At 40.3% G+C, this 21,572-nt stretch overlaps 1 protein-coding gene across 7 annotated transcripts in view; it reads right to left on the bottom strand.

Annotated features, from left to right (window-relative positions):
• Positions 1 to 10,613, bottom strand: part of HIPK3 (homeodomain interacting protein kinase 3) — a 103,636-nt gene extending 93,023 nt beyond the window's left edge. For 2 of the 7 annotated variants that reach the window (XM_049890863.1, XM_049890864.1), the window contains exon 1: positions 10,408 to 10,611. In XM_049890863.1, the coding sequence (XP_049746820.1) occupies positions 10,408 to 10,429 (22 nt within the window). In that variant the 5' untranslated portion in view covers positions 10,430 to 10,611. The other 5 variants (XM_049890857.1, XM_049890858.1, XM_049890859.1 and 2 more) reach the window with 5 other exon arrangements.
• Between the last annotated feature and the right edge of the window lie 10,959 nt (positions 10,614 to 21,572).

Genomic DNA, 21,572 nt, shown 5'->3' with positions numbered 1-21,572 from the left:
GTTAAGCACTCAGCTGCTAACAGAAAGGCTGGCAGGTAAGCTCCACAGAAGGAAGACCTGGCAATCTGCTTCTGTAGATTATAAACAAGAAAACCCTGTGGGGCAGTTCTACTCTCTTACATGGGGTCGCTGAGTCACAATCAACTGGATGGCACCCAACAACAGCATGGTGTTTTCCCCTGGCTGAACCACCTTTTTTTCTAGGTTTTTTTCACTACTCACATAAAGTTAGGGTAGACATTTTCATATAAATCACTTTTTGTACGTTCTTAATTTTCTTAGTATGGATTTACAGAAAGGTGACTTGATAAAAAAAAATACATACTGTCAAATTCTGCTTTGCAAAACACAGGTGTATTGTGTTTTTGTTTTTGGTGCTGTTGTTGTTAGTTTTTAATGCCACCCACCAGAAACAAATAGTTTAAGATTTAAAGTTTCAAACATAAACAAACTGAAACAGAAATAAAAATTCTGGTGAGCATACTAGACAGGAAATACAGATGTGGAAATCAGATAATTCAGTTTGAGGTAGCTGTGGGGGGTGAAATACGGAGAGTTTCAATGGGCAGTTCAAAACCCGGTAGAGTGCTCAGAACTGATCAGTGTAAATTACGGAAATGGAGGCGATCCTCTGGAGGAGTGTATAAACGAAGAATAAAAGAGAACTACAACAGGAAGAGGTAGGAAAAGTTACTGAATGAGATTCACAAGCAGAAAGAGAAGAATGTGTCCCAGACACCCCTCTAGAGCAAGGTCACCAGCCATGTCAAAGGCTGCAAGGAAATAAGAAATGCTAAAGACCATAGTCAGGCCACTGGAGTTAGCACCTAGGAAGGAACTGGGGAGATGAGTAAGAGTAATTTCACTACAGCAGCGTGTGCAGAGCCATACTGCCAAGAGCTAAGAATTAAATAGAAATCTAAGTGGAAGGTAAAGTATGCATTTTAAAAGTTTGGATGAAAAGACAGACAGGGCCATAGGCTGCAGAAGGCACAGTTAAGAGATGCCTACTTAAACTACCAGAGGTGGAATCCCTGAGTGCGTTAAAAGGCTTAAGAAAAAGAGCGAAGGAAAAAAAGGGAACTTGAAGCTACAGAACAGGCTCAAGATGCTGAAAAATACAATACAGAATGAAATTCACAATAGAAAATATGTGATAATCTTGTAGAGGAGAAATGCTTCGTTCCTTGAGAAAGGAGCAAAAACACGAAGAGGTGGTGGGTGGTGGGGGTACTGTTAACTGCTGTCAAGTCGATTCCAGCTCTTGGTGATTCCATGTATGTCAGAACCATGCTTCACAGGGTTTTCAAGGCTGTGACCTTTCAGAAGCAATCGCCAGGCCTGTCTTCTGAGGTTCCTCTGGGTGAGTTTGAACCGCCAACAAATCGGCTACTAGTTGAGCACATAATGGTCCACCTACCCAAGGACTCCAAGTTCAGAAACGGAGGGTTGGAAATCTGGAGGAAGTTCATGTCTATAGGCCCCCATCTCAGCCGCTAGAAGTAAAGGACGCGGAAGTAGAGAAGAGTTATGAGAAGACAAATGTATACATGACACATTCACAAGCACCTGGTCAGGCACAACAAGCTATTCAATAAAAATGCTATCCTTTGGTTAAGGTATATATGTAGAGTATAGCATGCCTAGATTTCAATATTTTTATAATAATAATACTATATTTGATTCTATAAAGTCTGTTAGGCATTTTGGGCGATATAAAAACCCTGACCTGAGGGAACAGTTCAGATGTTATATTTTTAAACATAACCTTTTCCCATAATGTACCATAACTGACTTCTGAAAGTTATGATTGAAGTATTTCATTTTCTTCCAATCAAATTAATGGGAAATAATTTCAAACTGGAGATAACCTTCCAACGTGAGGTACTTTAAAGGGATATTACAAATTACAGAGTAGGCTCTACAAATACTTTCAGAAATGCCACATTAGGCTTAGACAGGGCAACTGACAAGGCAAACACTCCAACTATTTTCTACTCAGAGCTACTGGCAAACCAATTATTTTATAGTCCCAAAAATCCGAGGTTAGTTTCCATATAGAATTCAATTTTAAATACACATGTATAAAATACCAAAAGGTTACCAAATTATAAATGTCATTAAGAATATGGTATTATGTACAATTATAATAGGAAAAATGCAATATAATACTCATCCTTTGGCATATCTTTGCTTTTAAGGACAAGTAAAATATACTTTCGATTTATGTAAATACACAAATGATATTCTTTCTGAATGGTGGTTTCAAATAAATTATGGCTAGCAATTTCAAAATTCAAAACTTATAAAAAGTACTTTAAAATATGATTCTATCCAAAAAAAGTGGGATTCTTCTAGCTATACCGCGTTTTCGCCTTCTATTTTCTTTGCACAGGTTGGCAAAGAATTAGGGATTTGGAGGGCTCTGCATTCTAAATTTAGGAGAAAGGGAATATAGCTAGAAATGGCAAATCTAACAGAATTTCCTCAGGCAATGCTAGAACTGTGCGTGTCCAGAAGGAAAAAACATGAGAACATCAGAACTGGATTACTAACCGTATTTGAGAAACAAGGCCTTCCCTTGATATAAATTAAATTAACTCATAATCTATAACATATAGTATGTCTCTATAAGATGATTACAGACTATTAAACTAGTCTTGATGTCATCACAAAAACAAAATCCACACGTATTTTTAAAGAATTTTTTTGGCTTTAAACACTACAAGGACAGCAGTGAGTATTTACACAACTAACAAAATGAAACAGACAGTCTTAAGAAGTTTGAATGTGCTAAATTTAAATCATTATTTTTAGTAGATAATGTTTTCCTAGTCAGGTGAACCCAATGCTGGAGAGTCAATTCCCACTTGTAGCGACCCTATAGCACAGAGTAGAACTGCCCCATAGGGTTTCCAAGGAGCACCTGGTGGATTCAAACTGCCAACCTTTTGGTTAGCAGCCATAGTTCTTAACCACTACTCCACCAGTGTTTCCCAAGTCAGGTATACCTATACAAATATAAAATTCACAATACTTAGCTAATTTCAGACCATGTCTTATCTTCCTCATTTATAGCACAGAAACTTGCACTTAGTGGACACTTAAATATCTACTAGAAATAATAGTTTTCATACAAATATTTTATCATTGCATTATCCACTATAATAAGATTTCATTTATTTGTGAACAGAGGCTGTGATCCAATGACAACAAAATATATATAGTATACTAAACAGAGACTAAAAATACAATATTTTTGGACCCAATACTAATCTTATTTAACTTTAAATTAAAATACAAAACTACAATTACTACACTGCAGAGATACTTGTACTGTCTCCACTGAAGCTGTCTGATTACAAGTTGGCCCCAAATGTATTTGTTTTATTCTAAGAATGCAGTGAAGCAAAGCATCACAGCTACAGGCCATATAGCAGCATAACCTGTAATTCCATTGTGACTTTGTCACCATACCCTATTTAATCTCAACAGAAGTTGTAATCAGTTACATATTTAAAGCCCTCAGATGTGCTGATCACTTTGGAAAAAACGCCTCTAGAAAGTCAGGTTCAATTTTCAATATGTTATCACTCTATCTAACTTATTAACTATTTAAAACTGTAGCATTATATACCTAAAGTCATACAGTTTACCAAACCTACAAGCCTCTTTTTGTATTATTAAACAGATAACACACACTTGAAATTTACACAAACAAAATTTTTAGGCTTTTAAGTAACAGGGATAGGAAACATCTTGTAAGCAAGTTATTTCCACAAATTTTTCAAAGCTTACCATTTTCTTTAGAAAACTGAAAAATATTTTGTATAATTTACAAATAATATACAACAAAGTGGGGGAAGTTAAAGAATTTGAAGTTAACATAAGTGTTTTCAGCAAGTCAAACATTTTAATTTTTTTCTAAAATGGAATTACTGGCTAGTCAAATACAGACAAGTTTTATATTTTCTATCAAGCCTTAAAGACAATTTTTTTGGTAGGTCATATGTAATCAAATATGGCTACAAAATTTAAAAAGGGGGGGCTCGTATTCCATTCATCTATTTATCTCAATATGTATCAAAACATAAACAATTCTTCTCCATTAGAAAAAAGTGTTCTAACATAAACAATTATGCAAAATAAAAAGGAATTATTTCTGACCAGCCCTGCCAAGCATTAATTTCCATGTAACCAAGAGTAAAGAATCAGTCTCTTACAACTTAGATTCTTATCTAAAGAAAAAAAGTACAACTTGAAGAAACAAAATTCCACATTTCCTTTTATTACGCTCTATAAATTAAATCCTCACTTCTTTTAAGTGTAATCTTTTTGTTTAAACAAAAAAAAAGACAAATTTAGCAACAAAGAAAATGCAATGTAAAACTGTATCTAAAAATCTCATCTTTTAAACAAGACATGTAAAATCGACTATATGACAGGTATTCAAGAAGTCTGGGTTTTAATTCACATAGTTTGAAAAACTTAAATTCATGTTACGGTCCCTTAGTTTTATTTTTAAGGATCCCCAAAAACTAAAAAAAAAAACAAAACTATTAATCAAACTCATGTTAATAGCAATGATAATTTCTATGCTCTTCATTTCAGGTTAGGCCTGTAATTTGTAAGACATTTTCAAAGAATCACACAGGTATCTCCCCTAAATTCTACATTTCAGATTGAAGAAGACACAAAGAGGGAGGCAATAGAAAAGCAAAAAAAAGAGAGAGATTTAAAAGCTAAAGAACGATATGTTGTTATTTCACAAGACTGATCATTTATCAGGTGTCACTGGCTTATTCTTAATCTTTCCCCCAAGCCACCACAATTTTTTACTGACTTTACAAGTGAACTCTGGTCTCTAGCAATGTGAGCACTGAAATCAAAACAGGTTTCTTAGTCTACGAAATCCAAGTGAACCAAACTCTTACCCTACTGCTGCCCCGTCTCCCCTACCTTACCAACTCTACTATCTTCCCTCCACTTAGTTTCCCACAGGAAGGAAAAATTCACATTCTTTTAGAAAATTAAGAAAGTGTTTGGTTCAAGTAAACAAAATACATTTAAGATCAAAAACAATGTCCTTGGTTTGTTTCATTTCAAAGACTTTGTGTTGGAAAAAGAAAGGTTTCTGAAGTATTGACTTGGCATTAACTACTAAATACAAAAGACAAAGGAAATCTGCTTAATGAGTTAGCTATCCCCAAACCAGGCCAGAACCACAAATAAAACCAGCTGCCATCCAGTCGATTCCAACTCATGATGACTCCGTGTGTGTCAGAGTAGAACTGTGCTCCCTGGGGTTTTCAATGACTAATTTTTCAGAAGTAGGCTGCCAGGTCTTTCTCCCAAGGTGCCTTTGGGTAGACTCAAACCGTCAACCTTTCAGTTAGCAGGTGAGCGTATTAACCATTTGCACCAGCCAGGGACTCCTAGACCACAAATGCCACCCCCAAAATATACTATTTTCAATGCCCCTCCAATTATTTTAATTTCCATATAAGTAGTAAGAGCAGATGTTCCAGGTTCCTGGCATAACAGTCGTGTGTTTCAGAATCAAGGCAGGGCTGCCTCTGTGTAATGAAATATAGCCCAGGTATCAACTGACAGGAACAGCCTGATCTGCTAAAAAGCTCAATGTCTAATTCGACAAGCACTTATGTAAAATGTATAACAAACATCCTCCAAATATCTATTCTACCTTGGTCCTAACAGTGACTAAGATCCAAAAGGAAAACTATGACAAAGTTACAGAGCACCACACTAATATCAAGCTTTTTGTTTTTGTTTTTCCCAAAACCAATCTTAATTATACCAAGTCAACCAAGAAAAATGGATTATACTTCCTTAAGTCAGCCACATAAAGTTCCCTGCTACTTCTATAAAAACCTCCACTGATTCAAAACTTCAACTGCAAATATATATCCCCATTCAGCTTACATTAAGTCCTTAAAGGTTCTAGGCAAGATGCATTTTTGAAGCAGCTGGGTCCAGAACCCATAAGGAGATTTAAAATAATTCCTTCAGACTTCATTTGTATCAGATACAAAGGGAAAGCCCATAAAGGGCTTTCCACAGAGAGAAGTAATACTACATCCCAGTTACAGGGGGAGGGAGGAAGCTTTCAAAAAAATAAACACACTGACATACTCCTCCATTTTAACAAAGCCCTAGTAGTTTGTCTTTAGAAGTAACTTCTAAGTTAAACATACCACATTGGACATCTCAACTTCAGACATTAGGAAATTAGGACAGTTGCAATCCAGAAATTTTACAACAGAATATTTATTTTGAAAGCAACAATATAATCATATAGCAGTTAAGAGACAGTTAACAGTTAAGAGACTGCAATAACAACTTCTGGAAGGGGGTATTTTAAGTATGGAAATTTTTCAAAGTTCCTTCAGAAAACCCTTAAATCTAAACATTGCCACACCATTTTTTCATCTCCAAACTCAAACGTGACGCTGCAATGCAAACTACGTTTTTATACCTTTGACTCCGCTGTCACTAATTAAATTCTTGTCTACCATACACTCATGCTTGGTGAACTGTTGCAACAAGAACAGAATATTAAGAAAATTAACTCCTCTTACCTGAAAAAATAAAGTTAACTTTAAAAGTTAACAGTCATTCTAAAATTGAAATGGAAAATAACAAGGAAACAAGTATTCCACTCAATGGACGTGAATCAGGTTCGGAAAATGGTATTCCAGCATTCTAAAATGTACATTTTCCCCCTTTCTCCTTTCCACATGCTTTCAGTGTTCATTTACCAAACCTTTAAATCAAAAAGTTCATTTGACAGCTGCTGCTTTTGAAAGTGGCAAGAAAAAGGCTTCCGACACCTTGCATTAGCATAAATGTCTATGTGCCCATGCCGTTCTTGCCACACCAACCTATCTCTGTAATTTGTACTCTACTTTATGGTACCCCATGACAGAACATCCAAAAAATTAAAATAGTATGATCTAAAGCTTCTTTTCAAGCATGTTTACAAGAATTATCTCATAGAAACCATCCATTTTAATGTGACTCTAAAACCCCATGCCCAGAAGCCAATGACTGGTTTATAAGGAAGAAAATGACTAGTTCAATGGAAAAAGTATTATGACAATAAGCTAAGACTGGCTCATCATGTTATGATCTGCTTGCCTAATATGCATATTTAGCTACTGGAGTCAGCAATGTCCAAATATAAATGTGAAACATTTAATGGCCAGTTCTGTTCTAGATTTCAAGCTCATCTGACCTTTTTTAAACATAGTTTTAATCTAAGGTTCTTCACAAGTATTTAGGAAATATAGTCCCTAGAGTAAAAAAACGCATAAGAAGCAAACTGAAATCTTATTCAATTTTCCAATAAGTAAAAAGATAAAATATCCCAAAAAACCTCAAATATTTTAGCACAATTCTACCTTCAAATTAAAAACAATTAAGTTGCAAAAACAAAAGACAAGAACAAACCTCAAAGAGGTTGAGCATTATATTTCATAAATACGAGTTCGCTACACTTTATGAATGCAGCCATAACTATACCAAGAAATACCCTCTTGATTTAAAAGTAAAGAACTTTATTTGGTTGGTTACATTTGAATTACTTTTAATAGGCATGAAAACATAAGGTAATCAATAAAACCATAAGACTTTTTTTTAAAAGGTCAGTCGTATTTTGTTTACTTAAAATACTAAGCTTAATCACGACCTATCAAAACCTTATCTTTGCTCATTGTATAAAATTAGCACTGCACTTGCAAACATAAGCAGGATCTAGACTTATCAAACATATGGTGAGATATGTCTAACGTTAGAAAAATTAACTCCGACAATGTAGAATACAAATATTTTAACTGGGAAAAAACAAAATCCATGGGTCCTGCTCAAAAGTTTTCATCAAAATCTGATCAAAATGAGGACCTCTCAATAAAATTCAAAGCACCCAGCAATTAAACCTTTGAAATAAACTGAAATTGTTTGAATATAAATACTTCCACTTCAGAAGCTACACCTACCAAGCAAATACCTAAAATAGGAAGAAGGGGGAAAAAATGAGCCAAACAATCAGAAGGCGGTACGCACAAGCACAGACTGGTTTGCCAGCTAACTTCATCAACCCTGTATCAGAGAGACACCAAAATAAAATTGACAACAGAACCAACCATAAGCTTCCCCTGTATGTAAAAAAAACTTTGCTGTTGCTAATAAGAGTTCCTTATCATCAGAAACAGCAAGCTGACAGGTGGAAAAATAAATTCCCTAACAGGGCAGCAAGAGGTTGTGAAAACACGGTTCGGCAACTGAACGTGCAGTGTCTACTCAGTAAGGTCCAAGGTAATTTATGGACACACCCTTCAGCACAATTCCTCAAGCAAAGACTGGGAAACAGGCTTCGCCGAAAGCCACATACCATTTTAAAACAGCCGTCTCCCTCCTGACAGGAAAACAGACATACTCTCATCGAAGCCCTTCTGCGAGTTCTCCCTGTACGGCGAGGGGAAGCGGGCGGCCGCCACCGTAGCGAGAGAAGCCGGCAACAGCCCCGCCGCGCGGCCGCCACGCCTTCCTCCCGCCGCGGCGAGGGGACGCGGAGCCTCGGATCACATTTCTCCTGCCCAACAATCACACGCACTCACGTCCCCGGAGTTGACACCCTCCAAACCCGCCGCTCCGCGACGCTGGTGACGGGGCCCCAAAGCTGGGGACGCGGCGATCGGCTGGGGCGCTCAAGTTGCGCGTGTGCGTGCGTGTGTGTTTGTTCCCCTTAATCAAAGAAAAGAGGTATCCGTAGTTACGGCCTAGGGCTGGGCTGGGGGAAGAGAGGCCCCCTGTGGGACCAAACAAAACTTCGGTTGCTGGGAACAGCCGTTGCGCAACCCTGGCAGAGGGAGGCCGGGGCCGCCTGGCCCGGCCCAAGCGTGGTTTCCCGGAGGCTGCGACACCGCGCGCAGGAACCACGCGCGGCCCCCGCGCCTGGCAGCCTCTGGCCTGGCGCGAACCCAGCCGCTGGGGAGCCGCCCGAACCGGGCCACACGGCGGGGGTTGGGAGGAAACTGGGAGCACGCAAGTGCTGGGGATGCTGCGGGGGACGCGGGACGCGCAGCGGGGGCTGGCCGCTCGGGGGAGGTCGGGCCCGGCCGGGGTCTCAACGATGATGGGCCCGATGGTCACCGGCCGCAGGCTTCGCGGACTGAGCTGGTCCCCCGCCCCAGGGTGGGGGCTCCCCTCGCCCTACTCCCTTACCTTCCTAGAGGCCCGAGCTTTCCCCTCTTCGGGCGGCCGCAACCCTGAGCATGTCCGGGGTGGGGCGCGGGGCCGTGCCGGGGACAGGGAGCCAGGCGCTTCAGCAGGCGGCACCACCCAGCCCGGGCTCAGCCCCTCTCCGCGGCCGCTGCCATCTTGTCCTGGCGGCTAAGAGGAAACGGCGAAACACCCTCCCCCGACCGCTGCTACTGCTGCTGCTCTGGCTGCTGAGCGCCGGGCCCGTCTCCCTCATCTTCCTTCCCAAGGATTTGGGGTGGGGACGGCTCGGATGGGGCGAGGAGTGGTGAGAGGCCGCCCGGCCAGCCTCCGGCGGCTGGGGCCTACGGACGGCTCAGGGAGCGGGGCCCGCGGCAGTTGGGGCCCATTCCTGATGCCCCTCTCGGGAGAGGAGAGGAAAGAAGACAACCGGGAGAGGTGGCGACGGCGGGGCCCGCGGCTCGGCCTCCTCAGGTCGCCGCGTTGCCGGCAGTCGTCACCGAGGCAGCTGCCGCGGGCCGCCCCTGTCTTGGGCCCCTCCTCCGCGCCCGCCGGTCTCAGCCGCCGCCGCCTCCGCAGCGCCACCGCCCGCCCGGCCGCGCTGCGCGCGGACCCGGGGCAGCCCTGCTCGGCTCTGGCCGAGGCGCCTCCGCGAAGCCCCTCCCCGGTCCCGCCCGACCGCCCGCGCGCAGCCACGCCCTTGTAGCTCCCAGCCAGCGGCTTGGCCAGTAGCGGGTCGGACAGGCAGCTCCTTCACGGTAGCCCTCCCGCAAAAGAAGCATCCATCAGCGCCCGGTGTGTAGTTCTGAACCTCACTCTGGGCCCACCCAGCCAAAAATACATACTAAAAAAAAAAAAAAAGGTCCTAAGTCCGAAAGAAAGAATTGAAATGCGGAAGCAGGATTTTACAGGCCTTTCGAGATCCCATAATCATAATACTCCCTTTTCACCCCTCTAGGATCTGTGTCTGGTTGGGTTGGTTGGATCTTAAGATCCAAAAATAAAGGGAAAGGCTTCATCAAGTGACCAATCCTTTCCCGCTCCCCCATCCCAGATTCAAGGGGAATTATAAAATCAGATTCAAGAACGGAAAAATGGCCCTCTTGAAAATTTCCAAGAGCATCTCTAGGGTCCAAAAACCCATCATTATGAATTAAGTTCACCCACCTCTGCACTGATGATTCTCCATCAAGTTAGTCCCACCCGAGACTAGTTTCCTTCCTCCTGGAGACTAAAAAGCAACAGAATGGCTCAACTCAAACCACGTAATCATAGAACCATAGAATTTTACAGATGGAAGAATCCTAGAGATCTTTGATTCAAACTCCTAATTTTAACTTAGGACAGGAGTTCAAAGAATTGTAAAGTGACCAAGGTTATATACGGCAAAGCATCGGTCTCCACTCCCTCTTGCCTTGCTCTTTTCCCTAGGAAACAACTGACCATATAAGTAGCTATCATTCTGAGTTTTTTTGTTTTTTGTTTTTTTAATACTCGTTTCCTTTGTTTCTTTTTGTCCGGAATTAATGCTTAACCACTTGGGAACAGAACACCTTTCTCTAGAGAATCTAAGCGTCCTTTCTTTGTTCCCTTCGTAATCTTCACAGGGAGGATTGCAATTACGACATATGTGTTTGTCCCCAGACATTTTTTTATTGCAGTAACCGGGGCAGGGCAAAGGGAACAGCAGAATTGCTGCATACAATGCGACACTCCTGCTGCTTTTTAAACGAGAAAAGTATTTTGGATTGTGCCTTTAAAAGAGAAAAGGGGAGGATTCCCTGAGGCCCTTGGAAATAACATTTCTGAATGACAGTTGTTTTCTTCAAGTAAGGGAGGATAACCAATTGAAAAGTCTTCCAAAACAAAACAAAACAGTGTCTTTCAGAGATAGTAACATATTAAGCATTCCTTTTTACTTAGTATTTAGTTGCTTGTTATTAAAAAAAAAAGTTAAAAGAACCAAAAAAGGATAAAATCATTACTCAAAGGAGAAAGTTACAATAATAGAAAAAATTTATCAGAGAAACAAGCAAAATGTTACATAGAACGTCAAATTTTCAGAATTCTTGCAAACATTTCTCTAGGCTATCTCTAACAAGAGACTTCCATTCTCCATATTTGTGGCTTTGCTACATCTATGAAGAAGCAGAAAAGAGGAAAAAGGATTTTTTTTTTTCTCCTTTCTACCCAGCTATATAATCTGAGGGGCCCAGGGAGAAAAGCGAGACCCCTTGTTCAAAATGGGGTCGCCTGTGAGGTGAGGTGGAATCAACTCAAAGGCAACTGTTTTTTTTTTTTTGTTAAAAATTTCAAGATGGTGACAGCAGAGCATTAAACCCAGTGCAGGGCCCTTCTAAGCACTGGGCCCTGTGCAGCTACAGAGGTTACATATCCACGAAGCGGGCCCTGGTAATACATATTTGCTAAATGACGGAATGAATGAAAAGGGAGATCTGGAAGATGGGTAGGAATTAGCCCAAACAAAGAGCATTTGAGGCAGAAGAAAAGTACATGCAAAAACCATGTAGAAAAAAAGGCAATACTGGGTAGAAGTTTTGAGGAACTGAAAGTTTAGTCATAATAAGAGAATAAATGGAAGCAGATGAGGATGGAGGGAGAGGCAAAGGCCAGATTGGGGTTTGAGACTTTATCCTAAAAGCAAAGGACATTACTGAAGGGTTTAAGAAGAGCATAGCATAATCAAAGCAGCCATTGGCTTTGGGGGTAGAAATCGTTTATTTTTGTCTTTCAACTTTTCAGTATTTTTCAAATTTTCTTTCCAATGACTTCCTATCTCATTCAGAGTAAAAGCTAAAAGTTTTACAATGAACTAAAATGGTCTCAAGACCTTACATAAAACAGGCCCACATGTAGCTCATCTACTTTTTGCCCCCTTACTCCAGCCACACTGTTTCTCAAAGACATCAGTCTCTCCCTCCTCAGGTACCTAGAATTCCCTCTGCCTGGAACACTCCCCAAGCATTGACCCACCTCCTTTTCAGGTCTTTACTCAAATGGCGCTTTCTTAGTGAACTCTTCCTCAGCAATACCCACCTACACATATGCACAAACTCCGTCTCTCTCTCCTTACATTACTTTTCTCCTTAGTGCTTACCACTAAGATACTCTGTCTGGTATATACTTCTTTCTCCCCCTCACTAGAAAGTAAGCTCCCTGAGGGCAAAATATTTGTCAGTTTTTGTGGGCTTTTTTATCCTCAGAGTGCTAGAACAGGGTCTGGCATATAAAAGGAACTCAAAAAAAATTGTAAAATGAAAGAGTGAATTTTCTATGTAAGCGGTATGAAGCCCTCCACAAACTCAGATTGCAAACACAGTCACAATTATTTGAGATCACACAGACATAGGTTCAAGACATCTCTCTCTCTTAGATCTTTCCTCTATCTCCCTGAAAAGAATTACTCCATCCAAAGAAGGCCAATCTTCTCTGCAGTTACCTTGTGTTCTTTGCTGCCATTATTCCTCACTATAGGGTGGCGATGAGTCAGAATCGACTCCATGGGAATGGATTTAGTTTTGGGTATTTTGGCATCACATAAAAAAATAAAGCCAAACCCATTGCCATCAAGTTGATTCCGACTCATAGTGACCCTATAGGACAGAGCAGAGCTGCCCCATGGAGTTTCCAAGGAGCGCCTGGTGGATTCAAACTGCCAACCTCTTGGTTAGCAGTCATAACCACCACTCCACCAGGGGTTCCTGGTACCACATACAGTTGTCAATATAAAGAAATGGACTTACACCTTAGCAGACGATGCTGACACTTCTGCACAAAGCATGGCAGTTTCAGGAAAAATCTTGGGACTTTGTCACAGAGCCTGAGTCATCAGCACACCCTCACCTTTCTCAAGGCAGCTCTTTTTTCTCTCTCTCTTTCCAGACCCTAGGTCTCCTTTCCTGTCATCAGGCCTTGGCTGAGACCTTTCTAAATCCGTTGCCATCAAGTCAATTCTGACTCACAGCGACCCTATAGGACAGAGTAGAACTGCCCCGTATGGTTTCCAAGGAGCAGTTGGTGAATTTGAACTGCTAGCCTTTTGGTTAGCAGCCATAGCTCTTAACCACTGTGCCACCATGGTTCCTGAGACCTTTCTAGTCAACCAAAAAAAAAAACCTCTCTGGCCTGATCCAACCCATGGCGATTTCAAATGCCTCATATGCATGTGAAAACTGGACAATGAATAAGGAAGACTGAAGAATCAACACCTTCGAATTGTGGTGTCAGCGAAGAATATTAAATATACCATGGACTGCCAAAAGAATGAACAAATCTGTCTGGGAAGAAGTGCGGCCAGAATGCTCCTTGGAAGCAAGGATGGAAGACTATGTCTCACATACTTTGGACATGGTATCAGAAGAGATCAGTCCCTGGAGAAGGACATGATGCTTGATAAGGTATAGGGCCAGCAAAAAAGAGGAAGACCCTCAAGGAGATGGATTGATATAGTGGCTGCAACAATAGGCTCAAGCATAACAGCGATTGTGAGGATGGTGCAGGACGGGGCAGCGTTTCCTTCTGTTGTACATAGGGTCGCTATGAGTCAGAACTGACTCGAAGGCACCTAACAACAACAACTTTAAATCTCAAGGAACAGAGTTTCACCAGGGAGCTTTGTTTCCTCCCTCCCAGGAGGCTCTGGATTCTTTATGCAAATTATTTTAGAGATCAGCTTTGTTTGCCTGGGCCTCAGGAAGGAGCAGCTGAAATGGAAAAAAGGTTCAAGAGTGTCCCAATTTTACCTAAATTTGTATAACTGAAAAGCACACTCAAGTAGCCCTTCGAAGCTCAAAGATCTGTTTCTCTTCCTTAAAAAAAAAAACACAAAAACTCTTGCTACTATTTTAATACAGATCTAAATAATCTCATCTTAATCTGGAAGTTAGGTTCTCTAGTCAGAATAAAGCAAAAATCTCATATAGTAAAATAAATCCTTGAAAATTACTTAAATTGCCCATAAAATACAGTACACACTCTTTTCTGTCTATAACCTCATAAAATAACATGTATATATAAATGATATACTACTTTTGTTGTGAAGGAGCCCTGGTGGCAGCAGTGGTTAAAGGGGTCGACTGCTAACCGAAAGGTTGCCAGTTGACAACCACCAGCAGCTCTGCAGGAGAAAGATGAAGCAGGGAGAGAGATGGCGCAGTCTGCCTCCGCAGAGATTTTACAGCCTCAGAAACACCGTGGGATCGGTATGAGTCGGCATGGACTCCACCGCAGTGGGTTTGTCGGATTACTTTTGTTGTTGCTAGGTACCATCGGTAGTCATAAATTAACTTTTTTTTATGTATTTCACCTCTTGGTGCATTTCAGAAATTTTATGAAGATTGGCTTTTCCAGTTCGTCACCTTTTTTAAAATTGTTGCTGTTGTTGTTCAGTGCTGTCAAATCAATTTTCAACTTGTAGAGATCCCATGTGACAGAGCAGAACAGCCCTGTAGGGTTTTCTAGGCTGTAATCTTTACAGGAGCAGATCCTCAGGTCTGTTCGCCCCCAAGGAGTGACTGGATGGTTTTAAGCTGCCGACCTTTTGGTTAGCAGCCGAGTGCTTAACCATTGTACCACCAGGGCGCCTTTTCCTAAGACTTAGTAATTGACCCTCATTGAGATGGACTGACACACTGGCTACAACAATGGGCTCATTCATAACAATTGTGAGGATGGCACAGGACAGACTCAAAGGCACCTAACCACAACAGCAACAACAACAACAAAAAGCCTAGTAATGACTCTTCGTCAAAGTTTTTCTAAAGCTTTTCATTAATTTTTCAATTTCTTCCTCTAGGATAGTGAAGACAGTAACAGCCTACTCATCTGACACCCGTTTGATTGACTTCATTGCCCATGGACATCAGTGCATTGAGTGGAATGGCTTGCTAGTGCCCACACTGTTTACATTGTTTTCTCCAGAGCTTCTGTAGTTGAAGTCTCAAAAGTTAAATATATTTATGATGCAATATAAAGGACTAGCATGATTTTTACATCAGAAAAAAAAAACTTTAAATTAAGGAAATACAAAATAAGCAAGTCAATCTTGGTTTGACCTTGATATTTATGCTTATAACCCTTTGACTATCATTTCACCTACTAAAAATGCCACCATTTCTTAGTTCGGCAGTTGAGGCCCATTACTGTTGGACGCCATACTCCCTTTTTAGCTGTTTTTCCTATATCCCCTATGATCCCACCAAAGCGTTCTTTTCCTTTTCTTCAGCTATAACATTTATTCCTCCATGGTCATGCCTTTTCTGTCATCGATATTCCCCTCCCTATATTTTCTATCCTTCCTTCTAATCCTACCCTTCCTTCTCAACCCAGGTTAAATGTTCACTTCTCCAAAAAGCTTTGGCTAAGTATTTCACTCCAAAGTGATATTCATTCATCCCACAAATATTTTTGAGTTCCTACCATATGCCAAGCACTATTCTGAACGTTTTCACTTAATAATTCAAGGAGGTAGGTGCTATTACTATCTCATTTTACAGTGAGAAAATTGAGACACAGAGAGATTAAGTACTTTTCCGAAAGTTACAAAGTAAATGATGGAGCTAGGTTTAAGCATCTATCGCAAACCACAGATTTTTCACTAAATGCATTGTTGAAAATGATGTTTTTTATAAAATATGTAGTCATAAAGCAAACTAAAACTCCCCTTGGGAAGAGTTAAGACTGATGATTATGCTCCCGAGGTCTCAGCATCAAATCATGGACATGAGAAACAATAAGATATAAAAGGAAAGAATTATAATCCTCTAAATGGAACATTGACTCGATGGCAGTGGGTTAGTGGGTGGGTTAGTGGAACATATATGAAGAAGAACATGGCATTAGGATTGCAGGAAGACGTATTAACTACCTTCGATATGCAGATGACCCAACCTTGCTTGCCAAAAGTGAAGAGGACTTGAAGAACTTACTGATGAAGATCAAAGACCGCAGCCTTCAGTATGGATTACGCCTCAATATAAAGAAAACAAAAATCCTCACAAATGGGCCAATAAGCAACATCATGATAAACAGGGAAAAGATTGAAGTTGTCAAGGATTTCACTTTACTTGGATCCACAATCAACAGCCACGGAAGCAGCAGTCAAGAAATCAAACAACGTATTACACGGGACAAATCTGCTGCAAAAGACTTCTTTAAAATCTTAAAAAATAAAGGTGTCACTTTGATGACTTAGATACACCTGACCCAAACCACAGCATTTCCCATTGCATCATATGCATGTGAAAGCTGGACAATGAAAAAGGAAGGCCAGAGAAAAATTGACTCATTTGAATTATGGTGTTGATGAAGAATACTGAATACACCATAGGCTACCAGAAGAAAAAACAAACCTGTCTTGGTGGAAGTACAGCCAGAATACTCTTTAGAAGCAAGGATGGTAAGTCTTTATCTCACTCACTTAAGGCATGTTATCAGGAGGGACCAACCCCTGGAGAAGGACATCATCCTTGGTAAAGCAGAGGATCAGTGAAAAAGAGGAAGAACCTAAATGGGATGGGCTAACACAGCAGCTGCAACAATGGGCTCAAACATAGCAATGATTGTAAGGGTGGTGCAGTGTTTAGTTCTGTTATACATGGAGTAGGTCACTATAACTTAGAGCCAACTAGACGGCTCCTAACAACAAAGTGGTATATGGAGAAGAGCGTCCGAGTTTCTCTGGTCCCAGCTTCTCCTTTTACAGATGAGGAAACAGAGGCTGAGTTAAGTGAGAACAGAAGTTGAGATGGGTAATGTAATTTATCCAAGACTACATAGGTCCAGCCTCTTGCCTCAGTCATTGCATCCAGTAAGTTGAAACGACTGTGTTCCCTAATAGGGGATCCTGATTTATTCCTAGCTTCCCTCTCTTCATACCTGAGCTAGTTAAGCAGCCCCCGGCCCTCCATATTCAAAGGGACTACCTGACTCCAGATCTTTATTACCCATTCCTTCTTTCTCCTGTGCCATAGTGAAATGTATCAGGAAGTTCGCAAGGATCATCCAGAAGGTGAACTCACCTAATAAAAGCTCAGGCATACACAACCACAACTCTAACTACAACGGAAAACCCTGCTGGCTAACATAAATTCCTTTGAAAGTTCAGGGACTTAAGGAAAAATACTTTGGGTAAGGGATATCCTCACATCACATCACAGCCTATTCTGCCCATGTGTCAGTTCAGCCCTTCCGAAAAAAAAAAAAAAAACCCGCTGCCATTGAGTCAATTCTGACTCATAGTGGCCCTACAGGACAGAGTAGGACTGCCCCACAGCGTTTCCAAGGAGCACCTGGTGGATTCAGACTGCCGACCTTTTGGTTAGCAGCCATAGCACTTAACCACTACACCACCAGGGATTCCTCAGCCCTTTCAGAAGACAGCAAATAGGGGAGCTGTTCCCAGTGATCTACGGTGGGTGAGGCAGGGGAATAACTTGAGAGAAGGTTTAGCTGTGCCTTTCAGACTTTGAAAACAGACAACCTAAGTGGGCTTTGATTAAGTCGATAAAGTTGTGCATTTGAATTTGTGCCCTCCTTTCTTCCTACCTACTAGTGATGCCCCTTACATTACATTTCCCCCACATGCTCTGGTCTTCTTCCTCCATTCTTCAGAGACATTCCCTTCAAAATGCTTCAGATTGTGTTCTGGCTGCTCAACCTGTTCTCCTGTGACACTCCTACTCCCACCTAGACTGCAGAGGTTCTTACCATTAAAATTACTTCTTCTTTCTTTGCTCAAAATACTCACTCCGTAAGTTCAAGTTTAATTCTTTGGAAAAGAATGCTGTTTAAAATACACTTTTATTTTATTTCATGTTTTAAAATAGCCAAAGCAGCCACTAGCCCAGACAAAGCCTTTGCTGGAATTCAAAAAAGTCACTCCTTCTCATGATCCTTTGCTTCCATCTGTCGGAAAATGGTCTTAATATACCAGCCATGTTAAAGCAACACCCTTTTCTGCCATATGTCAGTTCAGTGTCATAATAAACATACAAATCAGTGATGTCTGCCATGTGAATCATGCCTCCCCCATGCAGTAATTCTGCTGATATAGTTGCTTGGCTGCTAACTGAAAATTTGGAAGTTCAAGTTCACTCAGAGGCACCTCAGAAGAAAGGCCTGGCTATCTACTTCTGAATAATCAGCCTTCGAGAACCCTGTGGAGCACATTTCTGCTCGGACACACATGGGGTCACCATGAGTCTGTGTCAACTCAGAAGCAACTGGTTTTGTTTTGTTGTTTTTTTCTCTTGTGCTTGAAGTGGTGGAAAGAGACTGGACTAGGAGTCCAGGAGACTCCTTAGTTAATTATGTGACTCTGGACACATTTTATAGCCTCCTAAGCCTTTTTCCTTCTCTTTGAATTTAATATAATAATATCTACTTTGTAAAGAAACTGAAGATTAAATGAGATCGTATACACAAACCTGATATAAGGGCCAGTGTAAAGTTGGTTGAATCTAAATGTTAAGCAATGTCTAATTAGTAAAATTTTAGGCTAGTGGAGAAGATATTTATAGTCTCATTGCTCAGTGTATGTGCCTTTTGAGAGCAACCGTAGACATGGGGGAGAGAAGGGGAAGGTTTGAGCAACAAAAGGAAACGTTCGCCTTCCCCTTAAGATTTCTCTTTGCTTCTGCCTCCTTTTTCTACTGAAAGGAGGAATCAGTCACTCTCAAGCTTAGTCTTCTTTTCTCACCTTTACTGTTTGGTCTTATGTCTGCATCATGCTTTTTAGTTTTTGTTTCATTTTGAGAGGAAGCAGTTTTCCCTAAGAGAAGAGAATTGTCTTACTTTAAATGAAGAATTCCACAATCTATCCTGGGAGTGTCCCCCAACTGGAAAATTTAGAATCCCAAATATCTAGGTTCCTCTCAGTCAATAATCAAATATCAGCAGAAATTTCCACTCAGACCAAGTTCACACTTTTCCTATTCCCAGCTGACACTTAAAATGCCTGATTACCTTCAATAAATATAACTATAGTTATTTATGTGATCTGCTTACTACTCATGTGTTTAAATTACTATGCAGCACAATGACAGTGTGTGTTATTAAATATGGATCAGATTAATGCTTTGTGCATCTTGTTTATTTCTTGCACACAGAACCCTCTTCAAGTATTCCTAGTCTTCATAAATTTTTTTTTTTTTTATGTAGCACAGATGCTTGCTCACACTTTAAAATAACAGAGAACACATTATCCCTAAGATTGTTATTGGGATTAGTGCAGCAATATATTTTCTTTTCTAGTGGAAAAAATGTATATTATTTCTAGAAAGAAAAACTGTGAAACACAAAAAAAGGATCATTAAAATGGCATATGATATTATGGCGGAAACAAATGTGAAAGCAAAAAATAAAAATGACGTATTTTCCTACTTGGAGTACAATTAGTTCACATTGCAGTAAAATTAAATGAAATGTGCAACAAAACCAAAACAAGCATTCTTTTTTAATTAGCATACTGGGAATTGCAGTGTAAAGGTCATTTTTGGCCTACAATTAGGCAGAATTGCATTCAATGTGAGGAAGACCGTTCTTTTCAATACAATCAGTAGAATATTTCAAAATTGTGCAAAGGAAAAATCTAATTTGTTTATATGTAGATTATTTGAAATATAAAATATATAGTAAGCTAAAGTAATGACATATGGTTGCAGTTCAATAGAATTGATATACTAGGAAAATAATATTTCATACATAAATCACCTAGATTCAGAAATAAAGAACACTTCATTTGCTTGGCAATTATAAATTCTGAGGCTGAAGTTAGATTTATCCAAATATCTGAAAAAACAAAATAAATTTGTTTTATAAAACCTGGAAAAGGATAAATACTCTTAAAATTATTTTTGTGTTTGCAAATGTGTTGTTTCTTGCCCCGGAAACATTTAAAATAAGAACGTAAAAACCCTACAGTTCTATGCTCATCGTAAAAATATACTTCTGTTATAGAAAAAAAAAGTTTTCCATGGACTACTCTAGTGTCATTGGAAAAAACTTAAAATCTACAGTTCATATTTATGAGTATAATATTCTCTTGTATGTCTCTGGTATTAACCTCAACCAATTCAGAGATTCCTGTTACACTTTGTGCTAAGGGATTTTATAAGTTGGCAATCACAAATTAGAGAATATAGAGGCATTTTGAAATCTCCCTAGTTTGAGCTGGTAACTGCTGTAGCACCCAGATCATCTTTTTCTTAATGTCTCTGTGCCTTGATTTCCTCATCTATAAATGCAGACAATAGACTAATAGGTACCTCACAGAACTGTTCTGAGGATTAAATGAGTTAATAACTATAAAGCCTTGGGACACAAAGACACAGAATAAATATTGACTGTCATCATGATCATTAATATTTTTGCTTCTGTTCTTGGCCTCTATAGTCCATTGTCCACGCAGCAGCCAAAATGATTTTTTAAAGATATAACCCAATATATACATCCTTCCATTCAACATTGTTATGGATTGAATTGTGTTCCCCAAGAAGATAAGTTCAAGTCCTCAACCCTGGGTACCTATGAGCAATGACTTTGTTTGGAAATAGGGTCTTTAAAGATGTTATCAGTTAACATGACATCATGTTGGGTTAGAATGATCCAATTTGAGTGCTGTCCTTATAAAAGAGAGCAGACACAGAGATCAGCAAAAGAAGGGCAGCCATGTAGAGATGCATCTACGGGCCAAGGAATGCCTGGGGCCACCAGATGCTGGAAGAGACAAGAAATCTTCCCCTGAAAATTTCAGAGGAAGCATGCCCTGGGTGGTATGTTGATTTGGACTTTTAGTCCCCAGAACTGTGAGACAATAAATTTCTGTTCTTATAAGCCACCTAGTTTGTGGTACTTTGTTATGACAGCCCTAGAAAGCAAATACAACATACATCTATTGACCACTGGGCTAGTTTTAAAAATATGTCCACACAATACTCAATACATGGAAGGTCAGCTCAACTGGACTGGACCAAAAGCAAAGAAGTTTCCAGGATAAACTGAATGCTTCAAAGGTCAGCGGAGCAAGGGCGGGGGTTTGGGGACTATGGGTTAAGGGGACTTCTAAGTCAATTGGCAAAATAATTCTATTATGAAAACATTCCGCATCCTACTTTGAAATGTGGCATCTGGGGTCTTAAATGCTAACAAGCAGCCATCTAAGATGCATCAATTGATCTCAACCCACCTGGATCAAAGGAGAATGAAGAACACCAAGGTCACACGATAACTATGAGCCCAAGAGACAGAAAGGGCCACAGGAACCAGAGACTTACATCATCCTGAGACCAGAAGAACTAGATGGTGCCCGGCCA

Source organism: Elephas maximus, chromosome 7 (genome assembly GCF_024166365.1).
Source record: "Elephas maximus indicus isolate mEleMax1 chromosome 7, mEleMax1 primary haplotype, whole genome shotgun sequence".
Classification (NCBI taxonomy): Eukaryota; Metazoa; Chordata; class Mammalia; order Proboscidea; family Elephantidae; genus Elephas; species Elephas maximus.
This window is presented reverse-complemented; position numbering and strand designations above follow the sequence as displayed.